The 23,382-nt window shown below is 44.9% G+C and overlaps 1 protein-coding gene across 10 annotated transcripts in view; it reads left to right on the top strand.

Moving 5' to 3' along the window:
- Nucleotides 1-23,382, top strand: part of LOC139442832 (muscle-specific protein 300 kDa-like) — a 265,153-nt gene that overhangs the window by 22,896 nt on the left and 218,875 nt on the right. For 9 of the 10 annotated variants that reach the window (XM_071223727.1, XM_071223730.1, XM_071223728.1 and 6 more), the window contains 9 exons: nucleotides 11,929-11,990; nucleotides 14,190-14,285; nucleotides 19,747-19,830; nucleotides 20,007-20,099; nucleotides 21,058-21,182; nucleotides 21,478-21,674; nucleotides 21,923-22,011; nucleotides 22,324-22,470; nucleotides 22,638-23,231. In XM_071223727.1, coding sequence (XP_071079828.1) covers nucleotides 11,929-11,990; nucleotides 14,190-14,285; nucleotides 19,747-19,830; nucleotides 20,007-20,099; nucleotides 21,058-21,182; nucleotides 21,478-21,674; nucleotides 21,923-22,011; nucleotides 22,324-22,470; nucleotides 22,638-23,231 — 1,487 coding nt within the window. Of the gene's footprint in view, nucleotides 1-8,913; nucleotides 9,005-11,928; nucleotides 11,991-14,189; nucleotides 14,286-19,746; nucleotides 19,831-20,006; nucleotides 20,100-21,057; nucleotides 21,183-21,477; nucleotides 21,675-21,922; nucleotides 22,012-22,323; nucleotides 22,471-22,637; nucleotides 23,232-23,382 lie in introns of those variants that run through there. The other variant, XM_071223733.1, reaches the window with a different exon arrangement.

Genomic DNA, 23,382 nt, shown 5'->3' with positions numbered 1-23,382 from the left:
GTGTGAGGTGAGGTGAGGTGGGTTGGGTTGGGTGGGGTGGGGTGGGGTGGGGTGAGGTGGGGTGAGGTGAGGTGGGGGTGAGGTGAGGTGAGGTGGGGTGAGGTGAGGTTGGGGTGGGGTGAGGTGAGGTGGGGTGGGGTGAGGTGAGGTGAGGTATAGTGAGGTAATTATCCGTCCAGCTTCCTTTGTGAAGGCATCACACCTATGTTCTGAATGGTATACCAAGTGTCTATGGTGTCCCCTGTACCGACACACATCATTTATTTTCTAGAAGGCTCCAGCCTGTATCTATGCAGGAGATAAGATTTACCCTCATAAAATACTGATGATTGTCTAATGTTTGTTCATTCCCTATGAAGACATTGTTTTAATATATGAGTATTTGAAGGCAACCTATTCTGTATGACCTCTGAACTCACTGCAGTGTGATTGACATGCAGCCATCTTGTCGGGAGATTCTCTTCAACAAATGCTTGTTCATTACTACTCGACTTTATCACCTGTTAGTTGGGTAGTTGTCCACGATCAGCACCTGAAGAAGTACTGATGTTCGTAAAAGCTCTATTCATTCATTGTGGTGATCACCTTGCTCGTGTTCTGGTGATTGACAGGGTGAAATATGATCAGCTATGCCTCTCACTAAACAAGACTATTGACAGTGATGACAGGTATCTAATCACTAACGATGCTTTGAGTAGGATTACCTTTGAAAGGTGAGAGCTGATGAACCGGCTCTGTTATGCTGGGTGTTGTGTAAACAGGGGGCTTATGTCAATAACAGCCAACATTAATGAGCTCTTGAATGTGACATCAATATGGCACAAACAACCACACATTCGTGGGTCATTACTGCATGCTTGACTAATATTTGTACAGGTAATGAAAGCGTTGAACACACTTTGCTGTAGTGTTAGGCTGTATTTACAGTTGTGCGGTTACATCACCTTGTGTCTGTGTGTAGCTGGGAGTTAGCAATCACACGCTGTAATTAACAGTTTGCACATGTTATTTGACTACATCCCTTATAACCATAATAGTAATATTTGAGGAATGTGGAGGGTGTTATGAGAAATTATCTAATTCCTCTAATTGTAATGCTCCATCAGTCAACAATTCTCTCTCTCTCTCTCTCTCTCTCTCTCTCTCTCTCTCTCTCTCTCTCTCTCTCTCTCTCTCTCTCTCTCTCTCTCTCTCTCTCTCTCTCTCTCAACTGCATGTATAGTTAGGGAGCCGCCTACATCAGTGGTAAATCAAGACAACTGAGGTGGCAGGTGCTTGTTCATTTAAGATGTCCAGGTCACAGTGGGAAATGTAGGTCATATGGATTATATTCCCTTTATATCCGCTTATGTTCCCCTCAAGTTTAAGGGCACTCAGCTGGAACCAAACATTCAGGTGATCTGGAGTTTCCATGATCCTCACAATGTCACAGAATGTTTTAGAAATATATGAGGTTACCATAGAGACATCCTCTATAGACCAATACGTTGTCATGGTGATGATTGATGTGTTTCTTCTCAATACTGAGTGTACACGTTAGTTGAGGGTGGTTCTGCCTGGATGCACATCACTGACCTGTGTGGGTCGATGTTGCGGAGGCAGGTGACTGAGACACACACGCTGCCGTGCATGAGTAGTTCCGGGCCAGTGATAGACATATTTCTTATCCCCCTAACTGCATCTGTTGATCCGATCATTCAGGTTTTACTGGCCTAGCTCTGCCTAAGAGGTTGCAGATATTCTCTCAACAGAAGGCTGATGTATATTGCATCAAGGCAGAGATATTGACAAATAATAATTCCTATTTTCTTGTGAGTTTGGTATCAGTAGTTGGTCCTGACGACCTATTTGCAAGCAATGAACATGGCACTGAACACTGGGGACAAACATATAATTACTATGTTACTAAGTCAGTGGAACAAAATACTCTGTAAATAGCAACAAACCAGCTTTAGTAACTGATATACTGGCTTCAGTAGACTGGGATATTTATCCCCCTAATAATTTGCCATCCTTGACAATTCTAGACATTGATACTGATGGTCAAAAGTCGAGCAACGTCAGTAATTCACATTTGAAAATTGCTGCGTGTTTTCCCCGTGAGTAGCACAACATGTAGTACAACATGTAGTACAATATGTAGTACAACATGTAGTACAATATGTAGTACAATATGTAGTACAATATGTAGTACAACATGTAGTACAACATGTAGTACAACATGTAGTACAATATGTAGTACAACATGTAGTACAACATGTAGTACAATATGTAATACAACATGTAGTACAAAGAGGTAGTACAACATGTAGTACAAAATGTAGTACAACATGTAGTACAACATGTAGTACCATATGTAGTACCATAAGTAGTACAACATGTAGTACCATATGTAGTACAACATGTAGTACAACATGTAGTACAACATGTAGTACAATATGTAGTACAACATGTAGTACAATATGTAGTACAATATGTAGTACAACATGTAGTACAACATGTAGTACAATATGTAGTACAACATGTAGTACAATATGTAGTACAATATGTAGTACAACATGTATGAGGAAACTGATGACCTCACGAAGTCAGTTAGGAAAGTATGGAACCGGGTCATGTTCAGGAACATCTAGTTGCTGAAGGAATATGGAGTTGAGATGTTGTCAATCATTCAGCTTTCAGGCAAAAGTGAAAAGTTCTCTAACTGCTTAGTAGCTCAAATGTGTCCCAAGTTGGGATGCTGCTTTGTCTGAGAATCAATATCCCCACATTGTCTGTGAAGACAGCCAGACTGGAGTCCCATGAATAGATTAATTATCTTAGACCCAGGCTCTGTAGGCCTGGATTGACTGGCGGCAAGGTGGCCTTTTTATGGGCATCGCAGGCCTGTTTTCATTGACAGTATCAGTGATGATTTGTTTATGTGTCCTGAGAGAAATCCTGTTGTGATGTGCTCCTGTGACAAGTCACATTTACTTGTAATGTGCTCCAGTGACAAGTCACATTTACTTGTTATGTGCTCCAGTGACAAGTTACATTTACTTGTTATGTACTCCTGTGACAAGTTACATTTACTTGTAATGTGCTCCAGTGACAAGTCACATTTACTTGTTATGTGCTCCTGTGACAAGTCACATGCCATGTATACTTGTAATGTGCTCCAGTGACAAGTCACATGCCATGTATACTTGTAATGTGCTCCAGTGACAAGTCACATGCCATGTTTACTTGTAATGTGCTCCAGTGACAAGTCACATGCCATGTATCCTATTAATGTGCTCCAGTGACAAGTCTCATGCCATGTTTACTTGTGATGTGCTCCAGTGACAAGTCACATGCCATGTGTACTTGTAATGTGCTCCAGTGACAAGTCACATGCCATGTATACTTGTAATGTGCTCCAGTGACAAGTCACATGCCATGTATACTTGTAATGTGCTCCAGTGACAAGTCACATGCCATGTATACTTGTAATGTGCTCCAGTGACAAGTCACATGCCATGTATCCTATTAATGTGCTCCAGTGACAAGTCACATGCCATGTATCCTATTAATGTGCTCCAGTGACAAGTCACATGCCATGTATCCTATTATTGTGCTCCAGTGACAAGTCACATGCCATGTATACTTTTAATGAGCTCCCGTGACAAGTCACATGCCATGTTTACTTGTGATGTGCTCCAGTGACAAGTCACATGCCATGTTTACTTGTAATGTGCTCCAGTGACAAGTCACATGCCATGTGTACTTGTAATGTGCTCCAGTGACAAGTCGCATGCCATGTTTAGTTGTAATGTGCTCCAGTGACAAGTCACATGCCATGTTCACTTGTAATGTGCTCCAGTGACAAGTCACATGCCATGTAAACTTGTGATGTGCTCCAGTGACAAGTCACATGCCATGTTTACTTGTAATGTGCTCCAGTGGCAAGTCACATACCATGTTTACTTGTAATGTGCTCCAGTGACAAGTCACATGCCATGTTTACTTGTGATGTGCTCCAGTGACAAGTCACATGCCATGTGTACTTGTAATGTGCTCCAGTGACAAGTCACATGCCATATTTACTTGTGATGTGCTCCAGTGACAAGTCACATGCCATGTTTACTGTTGATGTGCTCCAGTAACAAGTCACTTGCCATGTTTACTTGTAATGTGCTCCAGTGACGACTTACATGCTGTGTAAACTTGTAATGTGCTCCAGTGACAAGTCACTTTCCATGTTTACTTTTAATGTGCTCCCGTGACAAGTCACATGCCATGTTTACTTGTAATGTGCTCCAGTGGCAAGTCACTTGCCATGTTTACTTGTGATGTGCTCCAGTGACAAGTCGCATGCCATGTTTACTTGTTATATGCTCCAGTGACAAGTCACATGTCATGTTTACTTGTGATGTGCTCCAGTGACAAGTCACATGCCATGTTTACTTGTAATGTGCTCCAGTGACAAGTCACATGCCATGTTTACTTGTAATGTGCTCCAGTGACAAGTCACATGCCATGTTTACTTGTGATGTGCTCCAGTGACAAGTCACATGCCATGTGTACTTGTAATGTGCTCCAGTGACAAGTCACATGCCATGTAAACTTGTGATGTGCTCCAGTGACAAGTCACATGCCATGTTTACTTGTAATGTGCTCCAGTGGCAAGTCACATACCATGTTTACTTGTAATGTGCTCCAGTGACAAGTCACATGCCATGTTTACTTGTGATGTGCTCCAGTGACAAGTCACATGCCATGTGTACTTGTAATGTGCTCCAGTGACAAGTCACATGCCATGTAAACTTGTGATGTGCTCCAGTGACAAGTCACATGCCATGTTTACTTGTAATGTGCTCCAGTGGCAAGTCACATACCATGTTTACTTGTAATGTGCTCCAGTGACAAGTCACATGCCATGTATACTTGTAATGTGCTCCAGTGACAAGTCACATGCCATGTATACTTGTAATGTGCTCCAGTGACAAGTCACATGCCATGTATCCTATTAATGTGCTCCAGTGACAAGTCACATGCCATGTATCCTATTAATGTGCTCCAGTGACAAGTCACATGCCATGTATCCTATTATTGTGCTCCAGTGACAAGTCACATGCCATGTATACTTTTAATGAGCTCCTGTGACAAGTCACATGCCATGTTTACTTGTGATGTGCTCCAGTGACAAGTCACATGCCATGTTTACTTGTAATGTGCTCCAGTGACAAGTCACATGCCATGTGTACTTGTAATGTGCTCCAGTGACAAGTCGCATGCCATGTTTAGTTGTAATGTGCTCCAGTGACAAGTCACATGCCATGTTCACTTGTAATGTGCTCCAGTGACAAGTCACATGCCATGTAAACTTGTGATGTGCTCCAGTGACAAGTCACATGCCATGTTTACTTGTAATGTGCTCCAGTGGCAAGTCACATACCATGTTTACTTGTAATGTGCTCCAGTGACAAGTCACATGCCATGTTTACTTGTGATGTGCTCCAGTGACAAGTCACATGCCATGTGTACTTGTAATGTGCTCCAGTGACAAGTCACATGCCATATTTACTTGTGATGTGCTCCAGTGACAAGTCACATGCCATGTTTACTGTTGATGTGCTCCAGTAACAAGTCACTTGCCATGTTTACTTGTAATGTGCTCCAGTGACGACTTACATGCTGTGTAAACTTGTAATGTGCTCCAGTGACAAGTCACTTTCCATGTTTACTTTTAATGTGCTCCCGTGACAAGTCACATGCCATGTTTACTTGTAATGTGCTCCAGTGGCAAGTCACTTGCCATGTTTACTTGTGATGTGCTCCAGTGACAAGTCGCATGCCATGTTTACTTGTTATATGCTCCAGTGACAAGTCACATGTCATGTTTACTTGTGATGTGCTCCAGTGACAAGTCACATGCCATGTTTACTTGTAATGTGCTCCAGTGACAAGTCACATGCCATGTTTACTTGTAATGTGCTCCAGTGACAAGTCACATGCCATGTTTACTTGTGATGTGCTCCAGTGACAAGTCACATGCCATGTGTACTTGTAATGTGCTCCAGTGACAAGTCACATGCCATGTAAACTTGTGATGTGCTCCAGTGACAAGTCACATGCCATGTTTACTTGTAATGTGCTCCAGTGGCAAGTCACATACCATGTTTACTTGTAATGTGCTCCAGTGACAAGTCACATGCCATGTTTACTTGTGATGTGCTCCAGTGACAAGTCACATGCCATGTGTACTTGTAATGTGCTCCAGTGACAAGTCACATGCCATATTTACTTGTGATGTGCTCCAGTGACAAGTCACATGCCATGTTTACTGTTGATGTGCTCCAGTAACAAGTCACTTGCCATGTTTACTTGTAATGTGCTCCAGTGACGACTTACATGCTGTGTAAACTTGTAATGTGCTCCAGTGACAAGTCACTTTCCATGTTTACTTTTAATGTGCTCCCGTGACAAGTCACATGCCATGTTTACTTGTAATGTGCTCCAGTGACAAGTCACATGCCATGTTTACTTGTGATGTGCTCCAGTGACAAGTCACATGCCATGTGTACTTGTAATGTGCTCCAGTGACAAGTCACATGCCATATTTACTTGTGATGTGCTCCAGTGACAAGTCACATGTCATATTTACTTGTGATGTGCTCCAGTGACAAGTCACATGCCATGTTTACTTGTAATGTGCTCAAGGGACAAGTCACATGCCGTGTTTACTTGTAATGTGCCCCAGTGACAAGTCACTTTCCATGTTTACTTGTAATGTGCTCCAGTGACAAGTCACTTTCCATGTTTACTTGTAATGTGCTCCAGTGACAAGTCACATGCCATGTTTACTTGTAATGTGCTCCAGTGACAAGTCATGTGCTGTGTTTACTTGTTGTGCGCACCAGTGACGACTTACATGCTGTGTTTGTACCGTGTTATGGATTTTCGGACGTTTAAGAAACATTCATAGATTTCTCTCTCATCACATGAACGACTGTAAAACATCACATTCACTTATAAGAGACAACTTTCTCTTAAAAACAAGCCATCATCTGATTATATAAAATGTCTGTGTGATGCTACACCCCCTGTTATAGCGTGAGTAATAGCAATAAACATGGTCATCCGAAAATGTATGTCCGAAAACCTATGATCCGACGATACTAGTAATGCACACTATTGACGTGTTATGTGCCATGTGCCATGTTTACTGGTAGCTGTAATGCACACTATTGATGTGTCATGTGCCGTGTTTACTTGTAATGCACACTATTGACATGACATGTGTTTTGTTTACTTGTAATGCACACTATTGATATGTCATGTGCCGTGTTTACTTGTAATGCACACTATTGACGTGTCATGTGCCGTGTTTACTTGTTATCCACACTATTGACGTGTCATGCGCCTTGTTTTCTTGTAATGCACACTATTGACTTGTCATGTGTCATCTGCCATGTTTACTTTTAATGCACACTATTGTGTCATGTGCCATGTTTATTTGTAATGCACACTATTGACATGTCATGTGCCGTGTTTACTTGTAATGCACACTATTGACGTGTCATGTGCCATGTGCCATGTTTACTTGTAATGCACGCTATTGTGTCATGTGCTGTGTTTACTTGTAATGCACACTATTGACGTGTAATGTGCCATGTGCCATCTTTACTTGTAATGCACACTATTGTGTCATGTGCTGTTTACTCGTAATGCACAATATTGTGTCATGTGTCATGTTTACTTGTAATGCACACTATTGACATGTCATGTGCCATGTTAACTTGTAATGCACACTATTGACGTGTCATGTGCCGTGTTTACTTGTAATGCACACTATTGACGTGTCATGTGCCATGTTTTCTTGTAATGCACACTATTGACGTGTCATGTGCCATGTTTTCTTGTAATCCACACTATTGACGTGTCATGTGCCATGTTTACTTGTAATGCACACTATTGACGTGTCATGTGCCATGTTTACTTGTAATCCACACTATTGTGTCATGTGTCATGTGCCATGTTTTCTTGTAATCCACACTATTGTGTCATGTGCCATGTGCCGTGTTTAGAGCGCAGCTCACCTCAGCATGGTCAGTGCCACATCAGCAAGGTATTAAGTTGTGGGTGTGATCGGTTTCCATAGAAACGTGGTGCATGATTCACAACATTTGACATTTGGGTGTAGGGTGGAGTTTTATCTACAGCTGCTGTGCACATACCGGAATCAGACAGAAGCTGCATCCATTGTTGCCTCTGTCAGACAGGGCTGTGTTCTCAGACCTGCCTGCAGCAGTAGGCTCACCTACAGGGCTAGGGTAACGTGATGCCTCTTTAACTGCTGTCTATGATTTATTGACAAAATACACACACACAACCCTGCTTTCTGATTTCATGCCTCCCCATCTCTTCAGTTGTATCACCACTACCCCCACCGGCTGACCTCTCACCTCCCATTGAGAGAGGAGGGTAACAGTAGTACAATAAAGGTTTGGTGGATCTGGTATGAAAGTGTCCTCAAGGTTTCATGTTAATGTTCACAGAAAGGTTGTTAATGAGCTTTTGTAACTGAATGACAATATTCTTGAAGGGGTCTCAGGATTAAGTAAAGAGATTACCTGTAGAAGGGTGTAATCCAGTTGTTTCAAGTCCGAGGGCCAGGAGCTGTTAAAACCGTGTGTACGACCTCTATCTCCTTCACTATCCCCGGCCTTTATGATGGAGACCTGCTCACAGATCCATGTAATGTTTGCAGAGTAAATACTCCCGGACTCCACACCATAGGGGTTTTGTTTGGCCCATCATTTAGAGGTTTGCGAGGTTGTGACGAGCATTGGGAGAACATGTTGTATGGAAGCAGTGCTCCTCCACCCCTCCTCGGCATCCCAAGCTGGTCTATCTATAGCCAAGTGTAAACACATACCCACTGACATCTGTGGAGGCAGGGGAAACACACAGAACTTCTACACTGACGTGATGGTGTCTGTACCCCAACTCTAGCCTCACACCATGCACACAGATTCAGGTGGGTCTTACAACATGTTGTCTTGTCTTCGTGGGAGATAGCTGCTACATCGGCGGCCCCACGTTACGACACCGCGGTCGGGTGGAGACCGGGGGGGGGGGCCAGGCTGGACCTTACATCGGGCATTGTTAAAAGGTCGATGCATGATTCAGGCCACCTGCATGGAATTCCTTATAGTTCCGTGAACTTCAAGATTGAGATTTGTTTGTGCTCTTGTTGCAAGTAATGTTTAGGTGTGTGAACGCACTACAGTCATTGTTTTGGCACCTGCCCTGCTGATTGTCGTAGATAAACCAGATGTTTTCAACATAGAAAACCCCACTGTGTACATATTGCACATATACTGTGTTGCACTGGGTCTGTGTTTTGGGTTATCCTTTTAAGTCCCCTGTTGTCAGTAGATGGGTCGACTGTCTCAGTGTTCCAGTGGACCAAAAGATGTGATGGTACTTGTTGTTACCCTGCCTTCTCACCCAACCTCAATACAAGGTCATTGCATCCCATCATTTTAGTTGTTGGGTCATGATGACCTGTTGACAGTAGTTGGGCCACGGTGACCTGGGTTTTTTAGAAGTTGGGCCATTGTGACTTTCTCAGTGTGTAGGTGTACTGAAACACACTGAAAACACAGAATCAACTTAACTTGAAAGGAATGATGAGAAAATGATTTTTGCAGTACACATTGAATGAGATTTGAACCTGTACAACGACATTGCTGTGTTTGATTGCCTCATGCTTAAATACCCAGAACAACTTATTTTCACTTTTATGGCCATTTTTGCCAGATATTACAAAAAAATGAATATGCACTTTCAAAGTGTGTCAGTATAGTATTAAGAGTGAATGAAGATAGGGATTGTGTGGTCAAGATGGCTGCTGAATATGAAGGGATGGGTGACCTCCAAGAACAAGAACTGTAAGCTTTCGAGTGAAGTAGCAAGGAGTGTTCCTCAGACATTGACCACCGGCAGCTCTGGGGTTGCACTGATGTTACAGCAGTTGCTTGACCACACAATTTACATTAATTTACATTCACCTCCATACATGGGGACGATTCAGAGTTCATGAATGTTTGTAATGTTAAATATTATTTGTGAAGCATTGTCACATTTCCCAATGTGAATCAAGTTTGAAGTGAAAGCAGTCGATTGACAGATGCTGATTTTGAGGGATGATGTTCAGGGTGATACTGATGTTGAGACGTGATGTCAATGGTCATGCTGGTGTTGAGGGATGATGTCAAGGGTGATGCTTGTATTGAGACGTGATGTCAAGGGTGATGCTGATGTTGATGGGTGATGTCAAGGGTGATGCTGATGTTGATGGATGATGTCATTGGTGATGCTGATGTTGATGGATGATGTCAAGGGTGATGCTGGTGTTGAGACGTGATGTCAAGGGTGATGCTGGTGTTGAGGGGTGATGTCAAGGGTGATGCTGGTGTTGAGACGTGATGTCAAGGGTGATGCTGATGTTGATGGTTGATGTCAAGGGTGATGTCAAGGGTGATGCTGATGTTGAGGGGTGATGTCAAGGGTGATGCTGATGTTGATGGGTGATGTCGAGGGTGATGCTGATGTTGAGGGGTGATGTCAAGGGTGATGCTGATGTTGATGGATGATGTCAAGGGTGATGCTGATGTTGAGGGATGATGTCGAGGGTGATGCTTGTATTGAGACGTGATGTCAAGGGTGATGCTGATGTTGATGGGTGATGTCAAGGGTGATGCTGATGTTGATGGGTGATGTCAAGGGTGATGCTGATGTTGATGGGTGATGTCAAGGGTGATGCTGGTGTTGATGGGTGATGTCAAGGGTGAAGCTGGTGTTGAGGGGTGATGTCAAGGGTGATGCTTGTATTGAGACGTGATGTCAAGGGTGATGCTGATGTTGAGGGATGATGTCGAGGGTGATGCTTGTATTGAGACGTGATGTCAAGGGTGATGCTGATGTTGATGGGTGATGTCAAGGGTGATGCTGATGTTGATGGGTGATGTCAAGGGTGAAGCTGGTGTTGAGGGATGATGTCAAGGGTGATGCTGGTGTTGAGGGGTGATGTCAAGGGTGATGTCAAGGGTGATGCTGATGTTGAGGGGTGATGTTAAGGGTGATGCTGATGTTGATGGGTGATGTCGAGGTCGATGCTGATGTTGAAGGGTGATGTCAAGGGTGATGCTGATGTTGATGGGTGATGTCAAGGGTGATGCTGATGTTGATGGGTGATGTCAAGGGTGATGCTGGTGTTGAGGGGTGATGTCAAGGGTGATGCTGGTGTTGAGGGGTGATGTCAAGGGTGATGCTGGTGTTGATGGTTCATGTCAAGGGTGATGCTGATGTTGAGGGGTGATGTCAATTGTCATGCTGATGTTGAGGGGTGATGTCAAGGGTGATGCTGGTGTTGAGGGGTGATGTCAAGGGTGAAGCTGGTGTTGAGGGATTATGTCAAGGGTGATGCTTGTATTGAGACGTGATGTCAAGGGTGATGCTGATGTTGATGGGTGATGTCAAGGGTGATGCTGATGTTGATGGGTGATGTCAAGGGTGATGCTGATGTTGAGGGGTGATGTCAAGGGTGATGCTGGTGTTGAGGGGTGATGTCAAGGGTGATGCTGGTGTTGAGACGTGATGTCAAGGGTGATGCTTGTGTTGAGACGTGATGTCAAGGGTGATGCTGATGTTGAGACGTGATGTCAAGGGTGATGCTGGTGTTGAGGGGTGATGTCAAGGGTGATGCTGGTGTTGAGACGTGATGTCAAGGGTGATGCTGATGTTGATGGTTGATGTCAAGGGTGATGTCAAGGGTGATGCTGATGTTGAGGGGTGATGTCAAGGGTGATGCTGGTGTTGAGGGGTGATGTCAAAGGTGATGCTGATGTTGAGGTTTGATGTCATTGGTGATGCTGATGTTATCCTTCTTTGTTACAGATGAGCAGGAGAGGGTACAGAAGAAGACTTTCACCAACTGGATGAACACATACCTCAGACAGGTGAGTTACATTGAAAAAAACCTCAGTGAGTTCCTTATCATTTGAATCATTGAATATGCTTAAAATATGGTAAATAAAAAGATACTGCCAATTTCAATTTCAAAATTAGTTCCTCATAATACCAAAGTTGACATCCATAAATTCTCTTCCTTAACTTTGTAGTTGATCACTGTGGATGTTCTATGGAAGACTAGCTCTTTACATGTTTGATTTTTTCATGGTAAAATAGTTATTGATGTTATGAGACATCAATGTGTAATCATCTCTAATGGTTTGCATCATAATGTCGACTTAGAACAGGTTCACGCCACTGTGTAAGAGACCCTGATACCATGTAAATGACATATTGATCCCTGCAGCTACATGCCATGAAATACCTGCCTACAGTGTTCCCAGTTTGTCAGTGATATGCTTTTTGTCATGAGACTAATTTGACAGCTTTCCCAATCTCGACACTAATGATTAAAATCAGTGATAAACCAATGGTGTTAGGAAGTCGTCAGTTCAAGTAGAATATGTGAAACAGTTTCTGTATCCTGTGATACCTGTGCTGGGATTGCCGCATTCACCTGGCCTGTACTGTAATTAGCAGCCCGGGATTACGTTATTGATTGCCGATGGTAGGGCACTCAACAGTTCTCTGGGAGAAGGTGGCCAGGGTTTTTATTGATGTAGGGACTGAAAGAAAGCCTCTTTAACAGAGAGTAGATGTTGGTTTGAATATGTTCAGAATAAATCACAGGTATAGTGAGCCTCGGTCACCAGTCAGTCAGTAAGGAGTCTATTCCCTCATCTCATCACTCAGTGTCAGTCATCCATTCATAAAAGTAGCCAAGTGGGTCGATCACCTGTGCCAATCCACTTCCTCCCGTCCTGCAGTTTCAAGGGTTTATGGTGCTGAAGGAGGGAGTTGGATCTGCAGTCATAGTAAAAGCTATATGGGGTCTCCAGTCCCTGTGGATCTATATGGGGTCTCCAGTCCCTGTGGAGCTATATGGGGTCTCCAGTCCCTGTAGATCTATATGGGGTCTCCAGTCACTGAAGAAGCTATATGGGGTCTCCAGTCACTGTGGAGCTATATGGGGCCTCCAGTCCCTGTTGATCTATATGGGGCCTCCAGTCCCTGTGGATCTGTATGGGGCCTCCAGTCCCTGTGGAGCTATATGGGGTCTCCAGTCCCTGTGGAGCTATATGGGGTCTCCAGTCACTGTGGAGCTATATGGGGTCTCCAGTCCCTGTGGAGCTATATGGGGTCTCCAGTCCCTGTGGAGCTATATGGGGTCTCCAGTCCCTGTAGATCTATATGGGGTCTCCAGTCACTGTGGAGCTATATGGGGTCTCCAGTCACTGTGGAGCTATATGGGGTATCCAGTCACTGAAGAAGCTATATGGGGTCTCCAGTCCCTGTAGGGTCATTCGTGTAGGGGCAGTGGTGGACTTCATCCACTGTAGGGGCTATTGGGGGACTTCATCCACTGTAGGGGCTATTGGGGGACTTCAGCCACTGTAGGGGCTATTGGGGGACTTCAGCCACTGAAGGGGCTATTGGGGGACTTCATCCACTGAAGGGGCTATAGGGGAATTCAGCCACTGAAGGGGCTATTGGGGGACTTCAGCCACTGTAGGGGCTATTGGGGGACTTCAGCCACTGTAGGGGCTATTAGGGGACTTCATCCACTGTAGGGGCTATTGGGGGACTTCAGCCACTGAAGGGGCTATTAGGGGACTTCAGCCACTGTAGGGGCTGTTGGGGGACTTCATCCACTGTAGGGGCTATTGGGGGACTTCATCCACTGTAGGGGCTATTGGGGGACTTCATCCACTGTAGGGGCTATTGGGGGACTTCAGCCACTGTAGGGGCTATACGGGGACTTCAGCCACTGTAGGGGCTATTGGGGGACATCAGCCACTGTAGGGGCTATTGGTGGACATCAGCCACTGTAGGGGCTATTGGTGGACATCAGCCACTGTAGGGGCTATTGGTGGACTTCATCCACTGAGGGGGCTATTGGGGGACTTCACCAACTCCTCATCTCAGAAAAAAAGTCTTGTTTTCCTTAAACTGTTGTCTAATCTGTCAAGAAATGCCTATCAAGCAAAACTTTCTGGCATCTGTGAAAGCTGTAGACTTTCTGCATGTCTCATCCTGTAATCTTGTCGTCATGTCATGCTTAGAATGGCCAACTATTGTTGTTCCAGAGGGATCAGCCATTGAAAGTCGACAACTTGTTTGAAGAGATCAAAGATGGAGTGGCGCTGCTGTCTTTACTGGAGGTGCTATCAGGGGAGAAACTGGTAGGTGTTTAGTAGACGTGAACATCGGATTCCTGCGAACCTGCACCAAGATGTCCCGGGGTCATGTATCACCATGCTTACCAGCATGAAGCGCCCGGGAAATGTTCTACCATAAGAAACATAAACCACAAGATGCTGCTGAGTGACCTTGATTTTGCAGACATCTGACAAGAAGTGTCTCAGTGTCTTGTCATACAACTGACAAGATGTGTCGTGTACTACATTTGACAAGATGTGTCGTGTACTACATCTGACAAGATGTGTCGTGTACTACATTTGACAAGATGTGTCGTGTACTACTTTTGACAAGATGTGTCGTGTACTACATTTGACAAGATGTGTCGTGTACTACTTTTGACAAGGTGTGTCGTGTACTACTTTTGACAAGGTGTGTCGTGTACTACATTTGACAAGGTGTGTCGTGTACTACATTTGACAAGATGTGTCGTGTACTACTTTTGACAAGGAGTGTCGTGTACTACATTTGACAAGGTGTGTAGTGTACTACATTTGACTAGATGTGTCGTGTACTACTTTTGACAAGGTGTGTCATGTACTATATTTGACAAGATGTGTCGTGTACTACATTTGACTAGATGTGTCGTATACTACATTTGACAAGATGTGTCGTGTACTACTTTTGACAAGGTGTGTCGTGTACTACATTTGACAAGATGTGTCGTGTACTACATTTGACTAGATGTGTCGTGTACTACATTTGACAAGATGTGTCGTGTACTACATTTGACTAGATGTGTCGTGTACTACATTTGACAAGATGTGTCGTGTACTACTTTTGACAAGGTGTGTCGTGTACTACATTTGACAAGGTGTGTCGTGTACTACATTTGACTAGATGTGTCGTGTACTACTTTTGACAAGGTGTGTCATGTACTATATTTGACAAGATGTGTCGTGTACTACATTTGACTAGATGTGTCGTGTACTACATTTGACAAGATGTGTCGTGTACTACTTTTGACAAGGTGTGTCGTGTACTACATTTGACAAGATGTGTCGTGTACTACATTTGACTAGATGTGTCGTGTACTACATTTGACAAGATGTGTCGCGTACTACATTTGACTAGATGTGTCGTGTACTACATTTGACAAGATGTGTCGTGTACTACTTTTGACAAGGTGTGTCTTGTACTACATTTGACAAGATGTGTCGTGTACTACTTTTGACAAGGTGTGTCTTGTACTACATTTGACAAGATCTGCATGTTGAAATCCATGTTGTTTACGAACTGGATGTCGATATAGTTATAGATTATAGATTTCACCTAGTTCGGCAAGGATGGAAACTGGACTTTTATGGTCACTTAACTCCCTTGCCTCGGGAACATGACTGATGCCAGTATGTGTGTAGATGGCAGTGTCCCTCATTGGGCCACAGGGACCCGTGTGTTGGTGAGCAGTATGTGTGTAGATGGCAGTGTCCCTCATTGGGCCACAGGGACCCGTGTGCTGGTGAGCAGTATGTATGTAGATGGCAGTGTCCCTCATTGGGCCACAGGGTCCCATGTGCTGGTGAGCAGTATGTATGTAGATGGCAGTGTCCCTCATTGGGCCACAGGGACCCGTGTGCTGGTGAGCAGTATGTGTGTAGATGGCAGTGTCCCTCATTGGGCCACAGGGACCCGTGTGCTGGTGAGCAGTATGTGTGTAGATGGCAGTGTCCCTCATTGGGCCACAGGGACCCGTGTGCTGGTGAGCAGTATGTATGTAGATGGCAGTGTCCCTCATTGGGCCACAGGGACCCGTGTGCTGGTGAGCAGTATGTGTGTAGATGGCAGTGTCCTTCATTGGGCCACAGGGACCCGTGTGCTGGTGAGCAGTATGTATGTAGATGGCAGTGTCCCTCATTGGGCCACAGGGACCTGTGTGCTGGTGAGCAGTATGTATGTAGATGGCAGTGTCCCTCATTGGGCCACAGGGACCCGTGTGCTGGTGAGCAGTATGTATGTAGATGGCAGTGTCCCTCATTGGGCCACAGGGACCCGTGTGCTGGTGAGCAGTATGTATGTAGATGGCAGTGTCCCTCATTGGGCCACAGGGTCCCATGTGCTGGTGAGCAGTATGTATGTAGATGGCAGTGTCCCTCATTGGGCCACAGGGACCCGTGTGCTGGTGAGCAGTATGTATGTAGATGGCAGTGTCCCTCATTGGGCCACAGGGACCCGTGTGCTGGTGAGCAGTATGTATGTAGATGGCAGTGTCCCTCATTGGGCCACAGGGACCCGTGTGCTGGTGAGCAGTATGTATGTAGATGGCAGTGTCCCTCATTGGACCACAGGGACCCGTGTGCTGGTGAGCAGTATGTGTGTAGATGGCAGTGTCCTTCATTGGGCCACAGGGACCCGTGTGCTGGTGAGCAGTATGTGTGTAGATGGCAGTGTCCCTCATTGGGCCACAGGGACCCGTGTGCTGGTGAGCAGTATGTATGTAGATGGCAGTGTCCCTCATTGGGTCACAGGGACCCGTGTGCTGGTGAGCAGTATGTGTGTAGATGGCAGTGTCCCTCATTGGGCCACAGGGACCCGTGTGCTGGTGAGCCCTGCTTTGGTTGCTATGGGGATTGGATGGTCACACGGTGCTCATTGGGTGGTCACACGGTACATTTTGTAGGCTTCTGTGATGACCTTGGCATCAAACTGCATTCACTAGATCCTCCCTCAATACATGCCTGTCCCCAGGCTTCATGGACATAGTGAGTCGATGGTGGGATGTAATTCACTCACTTACACAGACACCCACTCCCCAGCCCACTTTTACGCATGTGCGCATACTGTGCATATGCCTGCTTGCACACATGCATGCACACGGACACACATACACTAGGTTTCAGTTACTTCAAGATGTCAGTGTGTCATGTCTGTTCCTACTTACTAAACCTTTGACAGGCAAATTAGATGTAGTCATATTTTAATCAAGTATTTGGCTGTCCATAACACTTGTCCTTAACCTGTCCATAACACTTGTCCTTCACATGCTGCTTGGAAGAGAGTAGATTATAGTCTAATGTTCCAGGAGAGCACTGTAAGTGTCAACAAGTCACAAGCGTGGTAAATGTGATTAATCCCAGGTAGGCAGATTAATCAATAACCTCGGGGGAAAACCATCTTCGTCTCTTCCAGTCATTTAATTATTAAATATCCCAATGATAGTTTCCCGCTGTGGAGAGGACGGGTCTCATCGTGTTGTTGGTGTGGCGGCTGGGTATGTGGTGTGGGTCTATCTGTCTGCTAGTCTACACCACACAGTCCACGTACCTGGATTTCTACCACTCACCTGCAGACAACTGGAAACAAGATAGTGACATTGTTTTGTGTGGCAGAAATCACGGAGATTGAGTGAGCATCGAGTGGTTGGCAGATTGCCAGAGTGGCCAGATTTACAGGGGGACATAATCACGAAGGGAAACTTGATCTCTGATATCAGGTCCTTAGTTATTGATTGTGACAAATCACGACTCACTTCACCACATTCCAGGTCCCCCCCTCAAGTCTAATCACATACCCCCACCTGCCCGATCCAACCAACTGACCGACTTGAGGCAGATTAATGACGGTGCTGATAACAAGTCCCCCCCCCCCCCCCCCTTTCAGTGTTCAGTAAACTGCCTTGTGTGTACTACAGCTTGTGTTCAGTAAACTGTCTACCTTGTGTATACTAAAGCTTGTGGTCAGGAGCTGCAAATATAACTTGAGCAATAGATTCTTACCATGTTTAAATAACAAGCTTTGTTTTGTGACTTACGTGGAGTTAGATCTTGATAATAGAAGCCAAAGAAAAGCTTTTGTGTTGTTAGTTTCAAGGCCACAGTATAGAAGCAGTGGCACTAAAACAAACTTATTGTTGACTAATCTCCCCAACACAATCTTGTGTACCTCAGTTGTAGGACTTTGAAGGCTTAGCTGAGTATAAGCGTTCTGATTTTTTGTGGAAGTGTGAGAACAAATATAGTCACTTTTTTTGGTGTATTCGTCAAAGCTTGAACATTTTTAATTTGTATCTGACATGTCTTATGATGTATGTTATTTCAAATACCTGGACTAGTTAATGGTGTTCTGCCTGCAGGTGTGAGACAGATGAATGTTATTATGTAAGGGGAAAAGCATGACAATCTGTTCCTGGGAGTAGGCGAGGTGATTCTACCCCTGGAATCAACACATTCAAGTGATTTCTTTGACTTCACCATGTTATGGTTGATATATGATTTCTCTTTGATAGATTTAATACAGTTTATCAGCTTTACTTGTTAAAATGAATTCCTGGCTCAGAATTGTCTGCAGTAACAATAACATGCTGTCATCTTCATGGTTTCATGCTTGGGGAAGACTCACGAAGCAGCCTTTGAGATCCCTGCCCAGTAAAACGCCAAGGATGGAAATCCTCCTTGGATAGAAGCATGAGATGGCCACAATCTGAACCAGTTCACAGTGCTATTTTTGTTACAAATTGGAACAGGATAAAATGGAAATATAGATATAGGGAACGGTTTTGTCTTGTGCAAGCAGGATTAGCTACAAACCCTGAAGACGAGTGAAATAAAGTTTCCACTAGCCGTCTGGACTCTGTCTTAAAAACAAACACCTTGCTACTGCTGCTGAAGGCCCCAGTGCCCCTCCTCCACCGTCACTATTCCGGGCTATATATAGGACAGCACAGAGGGTGTGACACAATGAGTCAGACAAATTCACACTTCACATTTGTGCAACACTTCCAGTGTGGAATCAAGATGGTCCATGTTAGATCTCCCTTTTCTAGTTTCAGCCCCATTGGAAACTTATTTACAGTCTGTCCTGGCATAGAATAGGAACCTGAAAACTATAAAATAACTCGGCTGCATTACAAACATTGTATCAAGATGCAAGATGAGACTAGTGGGGCAGGGAGGTACAACCAGATTACTGCAGAATACTGACTTACCAGAATATCACTTTAATTGTGATCCTTTCATGCAACTAATTCTGAAGGAATACTTCAATCCATTTAAAACATATTTGTCAACCATCTTACTTTAGTATCATATTTACTATCCAAATATTGTATCCAAATATGTAAATGTGTAATGTATCAATGGCAACTAGTGTTCATGTGTGTAATGTATCTATGGCAACCAGTGCCCTGTATGTGTAATGTACCTATGGCAACCAGTGCCCTGTATGTGAATGTATCTATGGCAACCAGTGCCCTGTATGTGTGATGTATCTATGACAGCCATATTCCTGTGGTGATGTATCTATGGCAACCAGTGTCCATGTGTGTGATGTTTCTATGGCAACCAGTGTCCATGTGTGTGATGTATCTATGGCAATCAGTGCCCTGTATATGGATGTATCTGTGCCAACCAGTGCCTTGTATATGTGACGTTTCCATGGCAGCCAGTGCCTTGTGCGTGTGATGTATCTATGGCAACCAGTGTCCTGTACATGCATCTGCTTCTGTTTCAGCCAATGGAGAAAGGTCCCCGACTCAAGCGGCCACATCATCTCAGCAACATTTCCACAGCATTATCATTCCTCACGAAGAAAAATGTGAGTTGCTGTTTCCATGACAACATATCTACATGCTTTCATGCCTATTTGTTACTTTCGTGAAACAATACAATGTCATTGGAAGATACGTCTTCGACCTGAGTGTGAGTGATTGAATGTCACAATATGTATTGGAGATGAGGCTCACTGATCCTGTATTTAGCTTTTCTCATCAGATCAAAATGGTCAACATCAACTCCACTGACATCGCAGATGGGAAGCCTTCCATTGTCCTGGGTCTCATCTGGACCATCATCCTGTACTTCCAGGTCAGTGGCCCCGTGGGGAGTCTGTGATAGTAGTGGTCCCCCGTGGGGAGTCTGTGATAGTAGTGGTCCCCCGAGGGGAGTCTGTGAAAGTAGTGGTCCCCGTGGGGAGTCTGAGATAGTAGTGGTCCCCGTTGGTAGTCTGTGATAGTAGTGGTCCCCCGTGGGGAGTCTGTGATAGTAGTGGTCCCCCGTGGGGAGTCTGTGAAAGTAGTGGTCCCCGTTTAGAGTCTGTGATAGGAGTGGTTCCCTGTGGGGAGTCTGTGAAAGTAGTGGTCCCCGTGGGGATTCTGTGATAGCAGTGGTCCCCCGTGTAGAGTCTGTGATAGTAGTGGTCCCCCGTGTAGAGTCTGTGATAGTAGTGGTCCCCCGTGGGGAGTCTGTGATAGTAGTGGTCCCCCATTGGGAGTCTATGATCAAAGTGGTCCCCGTGGGGAGTCTATGATCAAAGTGGTCCCCCATCTGTCTGGGAGTCTGGGATCATAGTGATGCCCTGCAACCTTTGCTGGTTGTGAGGGTCTACCAAGTGATCGGGTGGGCTGGCTTGGTTACATGGTTGATAGCTTGCCATCGTTCGCCAGTGGCGTGGATCGATCCTCACAATATCAAACCCTGGATTGTTTTGCCCAGACTTGATCATTTACAGGCCTCTGTCATATAGCTGGAACATTGCTGAGTGTGACGTTAAGTAACAAAAAAACAAACAAGCATTCACATGCAGTCGCACACTCACATGCACACACAAACCAGGGGTTTTATCACGTAACCATGGTAACCCTACACTGTAACGCCGATGTGCTACTGAGTATAACTGCAAGTTTCTGTGATATTTTGAAATCAACCGGACTTCCTCTGATGAAGCTGTTAAGTAACTTTCCTACATTAGATATGGTAAAATTTTGAAGTTTAATAAAGACGTCTGTTATGTAACACCTCAGATCATGTGTTCATGTCTATGCAGATTGAAGAGACAATGTCTAATGTGCCAAATATGGGAGACATGGACGGAGATGGGCCGTCCAAGAAGAAGAAGCCTGCGTTACCAAAGCAGAGCCTGCTGGCGTGGGCGGACAGCGTGCTGGCCAAGTGAGTGGACGCACAAACTCATCTCAGTGATGATCAGCATAGGGTAATCGGAAACGCAGTTTGGATCAGATAGAAATTGCAACATTTAGGAGCATTAGTCAGTAGCTATGAGGCAAATTCAATCATTGATGGGAGTCAGTCTTCCTATAATAATAAAGTTGGGTCTGCAGTGAGCGAAGAACTTTCTGCCAGTGGAACTCTACATCCTGATTGGTGGAATGGTATGTGGGGGGGTGGTTCCTCTGTGTTGTGAGGTATGAGGATGACGGGGTCTGTGTCTGTATGATCATTGCAGGAAATATGGTCTGAAGGTCACAGACTTCGGGAAGAGTTGGCGAGATGGAGTGGCCTTCAACGCAATGATCCACAACATCCGCCCCGACCTGGTGGACATGGAGGAGATCCGCAAGCAGAACGCCCGTGTTAACCTGGAGCATGCCTTCTCCACGGCCGAGAATGAGCTAGGCATCCCCCGGCTGCTTGACCCTGAAGGTAAGACGCTCGTCGTGACACGAGACTTCTGTAGTAACACGAGACTCCTTTAGTAACAAAAGACTCCTGTAGTGTCACAAGACTCCTGTAGTAACACAAAACCCTCACATGAGATATAATCTGTAATTCTGATTTTCGAGTAGGTTATTCTGTATATTGTAATCTTTGATTAATCTCATTGAGAATTGCTCAAAATTATTGCAGTGATATACTTGCCCCTAAGAATAATATATCAATGATTGTTTCAGATGTTGATGTGGAGAAGCCAGACGAGAAGTCTTTGATGACGTATGTCGCCACCATCCTCAAGGCGTACCCCGAGGCTGGCGAGGCCAATGTGAGTAGCTGTCTACTTGTTATGCCTTATTAAACAAAAATATAAAAAAGTATAAAACAAATTAATGGCTGTCAAAAGTTTTGTTAACTCAAAGTTTCTCCAAGAAAGATCATTAGAAACTCGCTGTCACAGTTCTTGTCAACAGTTTCTTCAGCTCTTGCCTGAAGCCCACTGTTTAGAAGCCCACTGAAAGTGAAAATATGGCTACTTATATGGATGATTCCCATTGTACTTTTGATAAACAAAACAGACATAAACCTGATAGTGTCCTATACATCAGCCAGCTTGCTTCATGTCCCGAGCATGTTCCAGTTCCAGGGTGTTCCAAGTCTGAAGCTGGACACAGCCGACCAGGAGATGCAGGCCTACAGCGCCCTGATGAACTGGCTGAACCAGGACGCCAAGGACACACTGGAAGCAGCCAAACAGCCAGTCGCAGACAGGCAGGCAGAACTCAAGGTAGGCCACAAGCTGGCTTCCCACATAAGTTTGACAGTAAGAACTCCTGAATAACTTGCTCACTTTTAAGCATAGCAGCAAGTTTGTTGAAGGTGACACTTTGAAGTTTGTGAGCCGACTGGTTGTTGAGAGCCACATATTTGATTCTGTTTCTCATATTGTTTCAGGATTATTTGTTATTCAAAGCCGAGATGGACAAGCGGGAGCCAGTTTACCGGAGGATTGGGGAGAAAGTGTTGTCTGGGAAAGCTGCCAAGTTGAGCATGTCAGACTGGCAGAAGCTGGACACCAAGTGGCGTGAGGCAGAGGACTTGACCCAGCGCTGGCTGCTGAAGTTGGACTTGAGTTTGCCAGGCCGACTCGGTCAGTTCGGTCAGTGGCTGTACAACGCCGAGCGGCTCCTGGAGAAGCGGGAGCAGCAGGTGGATGAGGCGGAGGAGATGGCTGTGCAGATGAGAAACTTGTTAGGTGAACACAAAGTATTTTTTAAAGACTTGGAATCACAGAAACAGTTCTTCCAACAAATTAAGAAAGCAGGGCGCTATGAGGGTGAGTTTCTGCACCCGCCCCATCTGGACTTACTTCATAAGCGGATGGAGCAAGTGTTGAAACATGCGCCGAGACGACAGTGTCGCTTGGAGTACTTGGAAGTGCGGTATCTCCTACTGGCATACTTGCTGGCAGCCGAGGAGAAGGCAGCACTGTGGACAGTCAAATATGGCCGCCTTGAGGAGGTAGAAGCCATGGGAGAAGACTACCAGGTCAGTGATATGGAGAGTGTTGTCCTTGTGCATCAGATTAAGTCAGTGATGAAAAGCTATATTTCTGTCAGATTAAAACATTCTTCCTATATTGGGCGGTCAGCAGTGGAGAAAGATAATTCTCCATCAAATTTTCTGAACAAACAAAATT

This window comes from Haliotis cracherodii, unplaced genomic scaffold, assembly GCF_022045235.1.
Source record: "Haliotis cracherodii isolate W230 unplaced genomic scaffold, xgHalCrac1.p SCAF_5, whole genome shotgun sequence".
Lineage (NCBI taxonomy): Eukaryota > Metazoa > Mollusca > Gastropoda > Lepetellida > Haliotidae > Haliotis > Haliotis cracherodii.
Note: the sequence above shows the minus strand (reverse complement) of the source record. Positions and strands in the feature narration are given on the sequence as shown.